The 10,530-nt window shown below is 34.4% G+C and overlaps 1 protein-coding gene across 1 annotated transcript; it reads right to left on the reverse strand.

Moving 5' to 3' along the window:
• Positions 1-265: 265 nt before the first annotated feature.
• LOC137829542 (TMV resistance protein N) lies at positions 266-9,515 on the reverse strand. Its single transcript, XM_068636364.2, has 5 exons — positions 8,892-9,515; positions 7,331-7,877; positions 5,808-6,885; positions 5,412-5,696; positions 266-2,487 (listed from the first exon to the last, which is right to left on the reverse strand). Exons 2-5 carry the CDS (start codon positions 7,873-7,875, stop codon positions 361-363), a joined length of 4,035 nt encoding a protein of 1,344 aa, XP_068492465.2. The 5' UTR covers positions 7,876-7,877; positions 8,892-9,515; the 3' UTR covers positions 266-360.
• Positions 9,516-10,530: the final 1,015 nt, after the last annotated feature.

Below are 10,530 nucleotides of genomic sequence, written 5' to 3' on the forward strand. Positions count from 1 at the left end.
TTTGTAATATCTTCTCCCATAATAATAAAAAAGTGAGTTGTTTTTGCTGTGCTCGGAGATTAGGCTAAACTGGCCTAGCTCTGTTAGGTTCTGTTTTAGTGGAAAATTACCCGTTTTCCCAAGAGAGCAACCCAACTCATGCTGAAGAGAAACATCAAACTATATCTAACAATAACATAGAAATCTTTGTCAACAATTGAACGAATCCACTCCTAAAATGCCAATGAAAATGTAAATAAAACAAAACAAATTAAAAAACGAGAAATTCATAATAAAAATTCAACGTGTTGAACCTTTTAATTTAGAAGTATTAACGATAAGCCAGTTTAGATCCTCACCAATGAAAGAGTATTTTACAGGTTAGCTTTCGGCCTTCCTCTTCCTATCTTCCCTTGTTTCTTTTGAAAACCGTGCAACATTGCTTCCACTTGATTCTTCATGTTCAACAACACCACCATATTTATCATCTTTCTTTTTGGTATAAAGAGGGCATATGCCGCATTCTTTTATTGTGATAGCTGATTTCAACTCTCTCACCACTGATTCGTAATCTGGCCACCCAAAGCTATAATCATACGGAGTGATCTCAAAAGTGAAGCTGCGAGCATCACAGAGCCTAAGGCTCATGCCGCTCGCCCTTAGGGACTCCAAGTTAAATTTCCACACGAATGTGTGATCTTGATCAACACCTCTGTCTTCATCATCCCATTTGAAATAGCTGTTTAACACATCATTATTTGGAATGATCTGTGTGCCATCATCATCAGATTCAAATTTTAGGCTGTAACGAAAAGAACTATATCTACCTTTAATATCATTCGTATCTAACACTCCAAAAACCACGCACAAAGAGAAACCAGTGAGCCTATCATCGGTGCAAAAACTTAAATCTTCATTTATAGTCACTGAATGTCCCTTCCCACGAAAATGGAACCAACGAGGAACTGCACTCCCTGGAAAACAGAAGAACACAGATCTATATGTATCATCGGCCATCCTAAGCCTTGCATCCTCCTCAATGTTAGCTCGAGCACCTGAATCCAGTCGTAGAGAATTGATGAAATGAAATTTGAATACACCCTCTTTGGAATTTGAGAGGTTCCGAACAAGAGAATTTGACATCACTCTTCTAATGGATGGGCAATCCAATACCACGAGTTGTTTTAGAAATGGTGGAATCTGTGGGATGGATTCAAGCTTTCTGCAGTCGCTTAAATCAAGCGATTTCAAGCTTGAAAGATGAGCAATGCTCTCAGGAAGGTTCAGGATTCCGCTATCACGCAGTGACAGTTCCATTAGTGACGTCAAACGACCAATGTGTCTTGGGATTTCTGTTAATTTGGGGCATCCCGAACAATCAAGTTTAGAGAGAAGCTTCAGATTAACAATGGAGTTTGGAAGTGACTCGAGATGAGTGCATTTGTGGAGCTCCAGGGATCGAAGATTAACGAAATTGCCAAATGAGGAAGGCAGTTCTTTAACAGCCGTAGATGTTAAGTTAATGTGAGCAAAAGTATGAGCCGGCTCCGTGATATCTGGGAAGGTCCTGAGCCTTGAGCAACCACCCAAATCAAGCTTCCTCAACTTCAAATTGAAAATGGTGCTTGGAAAAGTTTGAAGTGAACTACAGTGGGTAAGGTGTAACTTGCATAGTCTGGTGAGGCTTCCAATGGAAGATGGAATAATCTCAAGATTCAAGCAACTGCGCAAACTCAGTTCTTCAAGCCCTTCCAAACGGCACAAGGATGAAGGCAGTGCCTGTATGGCTGTGTCGTCTAAGATGAGCACCGCTAGATCTTCCAACGTGTCCTGAATCTCGGGTAAATTTTCCAATTTGGAGCAACCACGGAGAGAAAAATGCTTTAGGAATTTCATATCAGAAAGGTCAAATGGAATGATTGTTAGAGAAGAACAGTGAGAGAGATCTAAGTGACAGAGCTTCTTGAGACAAAAGTTTAAGGGCACACCTTCCTGGATTTCTGTCAACACTTCTAAGCATATAGTATTATTAGCCACTTCTTCTTCATTATATCTGTCAAAAGTAATTGAGAAAATTTCACTGCAAGTTGGGAAAAAAGGACCATGGTGTCGACGTTTACCACGCCGTCCTGAGAAATTTATCTCTTTCATCATATCCGGTTCCTTACGAGGGAATCTTGAGAAAGTATGACGTTGACGCTCCAGTATGACATGAGGGAATCTGGCTTCACTGGTTGAAAACATATTAAGCTTCCCACAACGGGAAAGAGTAATCCATCCTGGTGATGTGGATAAAATGCTGCTGGGAATATTTACACTATTCAGATCATAACAATAATCTAAACATAAATAACTGAGCTTGCTCAGGAATATGGAAGACTGAACTTGAATCAACTTTTCACAATAAGTCAGAATTATTTCTTCAATATTTGGTGACAGAGAAAGGTCTGGTATTCTAGTAAGTTTCAGAGAACCACTCAGGTCCAGCCTTTTCAACTTTGGTAAATTCTGCCACAAATAGTAAACCAATTAGGTAACAAATAAAAACTACTTTATCTATTTTTCTTCGGTAAACTATTAGCTACATCATCTATTGACTTTATATTTTACATTACTTAAAAGCCACTGTTCAAAAAATCACATTGTGAACTAATAAAACTGTGGCTATAAATTTTATAGTTATTATAAAAAAATCACAAAACTTAACGTGTTTTTGTTCCCTAATAACAAAAATCACAAAACTTTATAATGTATTGAAAAACTTATAAAAATCACAAAGCTTTAGCTAAATCACAAAATCACAAAAATCACCTAATAATTCTAACCTAAACTTCTAATGTATTGAAAAACTTATGATAGTAATTTATAATCCATCACAATGTGGAAATACTTTATATTATGCATGTATCAACTGACAAAATAAAATGGCTGAGAGTTAAAATTAAACCTTAGTTAAAATAAGTCCATCTTTCCATAATTTATTTTCTTAAATACATAAATTGTACTTTGTTGCATATTATATTGAAGTTTATGTTATAATAAATAAAAAATACTTAATTAGGTTTTAAGTATCTAATAAGACATTTTTATTTAATTTTTTATTAATTTTTTTAATTATTTAAGTACTGAAATTTTTTATATTTCCAGTAGAATAAATGTCATTTTTAATTTTTGAGTTAATTGGTTGATACCGAAATTATCTTGTCATATGATCTTACTGTCTTTATGTATTAAGAAATATAAATTTATAATTAATATAAAACGATATTACGTTAATAACATAAGTTGGTAGATAATTTTTGTTACTTTCATGTTGGTAACAAATAACAAAGGATAGTTGTTATTATCAATAATTCCTCTCAAATTCACTTGTAGTTATACAATAACAACAATATAAGTATATTAACCATAAAACATTACATTTCTTCACTTAACACGTAGGACAATATAATAATCAAGTCACTTAACTAATAAAAAAAAATTAAATAACATGAACTTAATTAAATAATATAAATTTTTTGAGTACTCGATAGAATAAGAAAATTAATAAAAAGTCAATTTGAAAATAACTAAATTTATAAGATACTTAAAATTTAATTAAACCTAAAAATTTTCATTATAGGAATTAAATATTATAAAGATTTACCACATAAGTTTCATAAGTAGAATGTTTAAACATAAATTTCTTCACGTTGGGAGTTTCTTACCTCTATCTTATAAGTTTTCTTTGTTTCTTTAATATTTTTTACATGGCTTCTATCAATGCGATATTTTTTTTTGGTTTTAAAGTATTATTAAAGATAAAATAAGAAGATAGGGTAATTAAATTAAATATAATTTTTATTTTCAGAAATGATGAAAATTATAATTAAATATAAAATTCCATTTTATTTACATAACTACTTTTCATATTAAAAAACTATATAAGATCTTGAAACTATAATTAATATCTTAAAATTTTAAATAATAATAATTATTTCTACTCATCCTTAGTTTTTGTTGGTGAAATCATGATTTTTGGATAATATCACTTAAACTTAAGAAATATTTGGCATTAATGAACTCTAAACAAATTCATATAAAATATCAAAACATCACTTTCAATCCAAAATATTAAACTAATAGGTTTATGGATTATTTTTATATGTTGTTCATCTTACCAATTTCTACCTAATGCGAAACTTTCAACTCTAACATATGAAGTGGTGTACTTTATGCTTCTAGGTCTTGTTGGATATTACAACATGTAAAATGTTTGAGTGAGGAAGAAGTTGAAGTCTCTCTCTTTAGAGACATTCGTTCAAGCGACAAGAGGTTGATTGAGCAAGAGAGAGATCATATTAATTCTCTCTTATGTGCAATTGTTGTCGCTCAAACAATGTGGAATCATTCAAGCAAAGAAGTCTTCTTTTGGGTTAGGAAATAAGGTTGTTCAAGCGAGATAAACTCGTCCAAAGAATTTAACTCTAGTAGTGAAATGTTGTTGTGATGATTTAGCCAAGTGTTTGTATCTATGAGGCTAATGATGATGATGACGATGATAAGATGGCAATAGGTTTAGAAAATTATATTTTATTTAAGTTTAATTATCTTTTTAGTCTTTATATTAATGACAAAAGTCAACTCAGATTTTTAAAAATTTCAATATGATCTAATTTTTTTAAAAACAATTCAATGTGATTCCTTCTAGTATATTGTCCTTATTAAAATATTTTTACCTTACTGATTCTGATTCTGCCACTGCTAAGTTATGTGTTGTTATCACATTGAATTATTTAAAAAAAAGTTGGAATCACCACATTAAATTGTTTTAAAAAGTTGAGACTAAGTTGAACTTTTGAAAATCTGGATAATGAAATTAATTTTTGTCCATTAATATATGGACTAAAAAAAAATTAAATCAAATATTAGTATTTTTGTGATGTATATTAATATATAAATAATTTTGAGAATTTAGACTTACAATATCTTATGTAATGTATCCTGGAGTTGTAAGCAAGTATGATTATATTAAGTGGGGCCGTTTCAAACAATATAAAAAAAGTAAATCTTTCACACAATAGAGGAGACTACACACACACAAATATCTATCATCAACAAACAATATGAGGAGATATCTATCATCAAGAATATGAGTACACAATACATTCATGGGCCATTAGACGATATGCCTAAAAAAAAGATGCAAACTCTTCTACATACTATTAAATTTATAATTATCTTTAATTAGAAACATGCTGAGTATGATTCTTATGATATATGTATAACTGTGTGGTTCATATAAAAGAAATTTCAAATCGAATGATGTGGAGAAGACACAAAGGAATTGCAAATGAAAAACTGTAGATGTATAATACAGAAAACTTGCTTGTATAATTTATTTTTATCTTTGAAAGTTTAGAACACAAAGGAACATAGATAACTTGAAAAACCTGATCTCCTTCCCAGAGTTGTTCAAGATGGCAGCTTGGCATTTCGAGGGTCACTAGATTTTGTGGGCAAAAGTTTGGAGGCCAAGATCTTTGAGGGAAATCTTTCCAATAAAGAATCTTTAGAGTGTCTGGCAGACTTACAAGAGATGATTCAAGAGACACATTTGGATCGTAATCAGTGTAGAGCATCCTAAGATTGTCCATCTTTTCGAAACTTTGTGCATGTACTACAGCTTCTTTTACTTTGTTCATTTTTAGTAATATACACTGTATTGCATCTGACCCCTGAAAGTAAATCAATGTAATTAGAAAAAAAAGCATGAAATGTTGTATTTCAGGATGTTTAATGACAACACAGTAGTTTGCAATTTTTCACAAAGTAACAACAGAATATACCTTGTTCTTTCTTAAAACCTCACAAATTTCCTCAGCATTCAACAATCGGCTGCGTTTTCCAGGATGCTCAGGACACTCTTTACGAACAATTTCTTGACCCATTTCTTGTATTAGATCGTGCATCACAATTCTATCATTAAAGACAGATATTAGGCCCCTATCTTTGAGAATATCCATTCCAATCTTAGAAGAGAAACCACAGTCACCAAGTGTTTCTGCTACCACAATCTCCACGCGTCCTCTATAAAAGCAAGCTATGTCAAGAAATATATTCTTCTCCTCCTCCTCGAGCCCATCATAACTTAATTTTAATACATTGAAAATACCAAGATGTTGGCCCTTTTTCAACTTTTGCAACTGACTCTCCCATGCTTCTCTTGTTCTGCCATAAAGCAATGAGCCCAAAATCTGGAGAGCTAACGGAATCCCTTTTGCATATCTCAACACCTTTTCTGACAGTTCCCTGTAAGCAATTTCTTCTGAAGATTTTTGTTTAAAAGCATGTAAACTAAAAAGTCTCATAGAATCATAAAAATTCAACTCCTTAACTTCGTAGATATCATCAGCTCCAGCATTCTTAAGCACTTCTCTGTCTCTACTGGTCATAATGATTCTACTGCCCTGCCCAAAGCTATCACTCCCTCCTATTAATTTTTGAAGTTGAGCTGAATCGGTAACGTCATCAAGAATGAGGAGAAACTTTTTCCGTTTGAGCCTTTCATTGTAATATGATAGATAAGGGGATTTCTCTTCCTTTAGAAGCTCAGACTCATATTTTGTTTTGATACGGTCTACTCCATCTCTTTGTATTTTTTCTTGAACGTCTAAAACAAGGCTGCTGGAATCAAACTGCAATGCCAATTTGTGATATATTTGATCACAAATTGTACTTTTTCCTATTCCTCCCATGCCCCAAATTCCTATGATCCGAACATCCGGTGACTCAGGATGCAACAAGGACTGAATTCCTTCAATATGTTTTTCAATGCCGATGATTCCTTGATCATAACTGGTGGAATAAAGATTCAATTTTCTCAAAATATCTTCCACAATTTTTTCAACAAGTATGTGTTCTGTCCTGGCAGATGATTTAGAAAATAAAGTATAAGAATTCAAGCACAAAAGCTAAACTAAACTAAAGAAAAATTTCAAAGTCAAGAAGAGTGAAAATCATTGAATAGATTCAAATATCGATTCTAGTTTCGAGTTCTGGATAAAATAAATAAATTAAAAAGTTGAAGGTAAGTTTTGGACGTTATCTTCCTATATTAGTTTGGCTGGTTTAGTAATTGCAAATCATGATCGCAGAAATTCTACAGTAACCGTTACTGACTTCTGATACTAGGGAGCAGACTTGTAGGTACAAAGTTAAGCTATAACATGTGATATGGTTCAGATCCATGACCAACTAAGAGAAATGAAAAAAAAAAAGAAACACTTGATTTATGGTGAGATGAACACAATTTTAGTAAATGAAAAGAGATCCTGATTATCTCGAAAGCGCGTGTAAAAAATATAATGACCTGGTGACTTTTGAATCACAGCCTGAAAGTCCAGCAGCTTCGGTGAGAGCATCCTTCCATCCTTGCACTTTGTCCATGTCGTGCTTAAAGTGCTGCTCATGGTCATCGAATGCTTCTTTGTATCTTTCTTCCTGCTTCCTAATAGTTGATGGATCCACCTTGTAGAAAATAGGTATCACATCCCTTGCATATCTCTTCTTGCATTCAAGTATCTTAGTGAGTTCATTCAAACACCATGTGGAAGATGCATAGTTTTTTGAGAAAACGACGACATAAATCTTTGATTCTTCTATTGCAGAGAGCAGTGCAGGTGAAATTTCTTCGCCCCGGCGTAGTCTGTAATCAATATATGCTTCTATGTTCTTCCTTTGCAGTGCTGCATAAAGGTGGCTAATGAAGTTGTCACGTGTGTCTTTCCCTCTGAAGCTGAGAAACACATCATACTTTGTTAGAGAAGTAGACACGACCAATGATGAAGGACTTCCTGACATTGGAATCAATTTTCTCCCTTTCTCTGCAACTCTCAGTGCCTTTGTTTGTACCATTTCTACCACAATATAAACATAATCAACTTTTGGAAAAGTCTTTCAATTTTCTCAAAATATCTTTTACAGCTATGTTCTGGTCAGAGACGTAGTCAACAATTTGCAAAATAATTATGGAATCTAGGTTTATATCATTATTACGCGTATTTAAGTTTTAATAAATAAACTTTAAATCCAATTCAATTTTATAAAACACTATCCTCATGTCATGGATGATCTAATAATAGTATGATAGCCAATAACACATTATACTCAACAAACTTTCAATAAATTAAACTTCAACTTCAAATAATTATCATAAAAAATAACTTTAATCTAACTTAATTTTATAAAAATGATTTATAAAATAAAATTTATAGATTTATATGAATATATATTATGAAAAGGTCAAAAATCTGAAATTGATTTGAAATCTCAAAGAAAATTCTTGGTTCTTGCGCCATTTATTAAATTAAATTATTGAGTCAATGGAAGAGTGAACAATCCGCAGAATATTGTGGTGTCTAGCTTTATACCATCCTTAAGCATTAACGCGTCTAGTTTCTTCGATATCTTTACTAATTTTATTTATTTTTTAATTTTTTTCACACCTTTTACATATACAGAATCGTATTTATTTATTTCTTTAATATATTTGAGAAAATAACCAGTAAACATAAAACTAGGTTAATATGACTAAATGAATAAATATTGTGTCTCTAACAAAGACGTGTAAGAATAACAGGAAAAACATTACTACTAATAACAATATATTAATATTAATATGTTTCTTAACAAATTTGATACCCAGTGTCTATTTATAAACTAATATATTATAAATATCTAATGGTGTTCGACGAGGTAGGTTATTTCTCTAACATTTAAAATTAATTTTTTAGATTTTACAAAATACTACATTTTGATTTTAATATTTATAAAATATTTTTTATTCTCATATTTAAAACACGGCACTTAAGTTGAGAGTGTATTGTTACTATTCATTACCAGCCGCCAAATAACAACATGCATCTTCTTACCCTACCAACGCCAAAAGCGTGATGGCTTCAACGTCCGTTTCGCGCCACAACCACCTCTTATCGGGCCTCCTTCCGGCAAGGCCAAAGCCCACCTCGGGGCCCACCAGGGTCCGAATGCCCCTCCGCGATGACGGCCCCGCCATCGCCGTCGTCGGCGTCACCGGCGCCGTTGGCCAGGAGTTCCTCTCCGACCACGACTTCCCCTACCGATCCATCAAAATGCTGGCCTTGCAGTGCTCCGCCGGCGGCCGCATCGTCTTCGAGGACAGGGACTACGTCCTGGAGGAGCTCACCGCGGATAGCTTGGACGGCGTCGACATCGCGCTCTTCAGCGCCGGCGGCTCCATCAGCAAGAAGTTCGGCCCCGCTGCGGTGGATCGGGGTACGGTGGTGGTAGACAATAGCTCCGTATTTGGGATGGACGAGAATCTGGCGCTGGTTATTCCCGAAGTGAACCCCGAAGCGATGCAACACATCAAAGCCGGAACAGGAAAAGGGGCTCTCATTGCGAACCCTAATTACTCCACCATAACAAATAGGTCTCAGATATATTAACACCCTCTGCATCTTACACACTTTTGACGCTGTATAAGTGGCATAGGTGTGGCGTCATGGTGGTGACATGACAAATAATTTCAGTGTCGACATGACAAAAATTTTCGGTGGAAAAATTTCAGATGTAGGTGAAATTAATTGTCGTTGTCTTGTCTCTTTTTGGAGTTCGCTAAACGGGAAAAGTGGTTACGCAGGTTCAAAAAAGTGTCCAGGTTCAAAAAACTGGTTACCTAGGATGAACATGTGTCACAAAACCAAACCCAATCCCACCCACAATGGTGCTTTATAGCGGTTGGTAATGATAACCGCTATAACATTTCAAATGTAGGTGAAATTAATTGTCACTGCCTTGTCTCTTTTTGGAGTTCGCTGAATGGGAAAAGTGGTTACCCAGGTTCAAAAAAGTGGTTACCCAGGTTCAAAAAAGTGGTTACCCAGGTTCAAAAAACTGGTTACCTATACACAGGATGAACATGTGCCACAAAACCAAACCCAATCCCACTTGTGCTTTATAGCGGTTGGTAGTGATAACCGCTGTAATATTTCAAATGTAGGTGAAATTAATTGTCGCTGCCTTGTCTCTTTTTGGAGTTCGCTGAACGGGAAAAGTGGTTACCCAGGTTCAAAAAACTGGTTACCTATATATACATAGAATGAACATGTGTCACAAAACCAAACCCAATTCCACTAGTGCTTTATAGCGGTTGGTAGTGATAACCGCTGTAATATTTCAAATGTAGGTGAAATTAATTGTCGTTGCCTTGTCTCTTTTTGGAGGTCGCTGAACGGGAAAAGTGGTTACCCAGGTTCAAAAAACTGGTTACCTATTCACAACATGAACATGTGTCACAAACCCAAACTCACTCCCACCCACGATCCTACCATGGACCAACAAACAACCATTAATGCACACAACAACAGATCAACAATTCATCAACGTTCGATTTCCGATTTCGTTTACCTCAATGTCGAAGGCCATACGACAACAGATGTATGCTCTTACCTTCGATTAGAGGTTCTACCGTTCTCCCTCCCTCCGCAATGTCGACGACGACGGTACAAATGTTTGTTATCTGATTGGATA

Source organism: Phaseolus vulgaris, chromosome 7, assembly GCF_051622355.1.
Source record: "Phaseolus vulgaris cultivar YP4 chromosome 7, ASM5162235v1, whole genome shotgun sequence".
NCBI lineage: Eukaryota > Viridiplantae > Streptophyta > Magnoliopsida > Fabales > Fabaceae > Phaseolus > Phaseolus vulgaris.

Bases quoted from the DNA above. Each gene is read 5' to 3' on its own strand.
- LOC137829542 (XM_068636364.2), bottom strand. From the start codon at position 7,875: ATGGTACAAACAAAGGCACTGAGAGTTGCAGAGAAAGGGAGAAAATTG. The intron at 6,886-7,330 runs GTCATTATATTT...ATCATCTGCCAG, and splicing joins TGTGATTCAAAAGTCACCAG to GACAGAACACATACTTGTTG. The intron at 2,488-5,411 runs GTTTTTCAAGTT...TATTTGTGGCAG, and splicing joins AACTCTGGGAAGGAGATCAG to AATTTACCAAAGTTGAAAAG.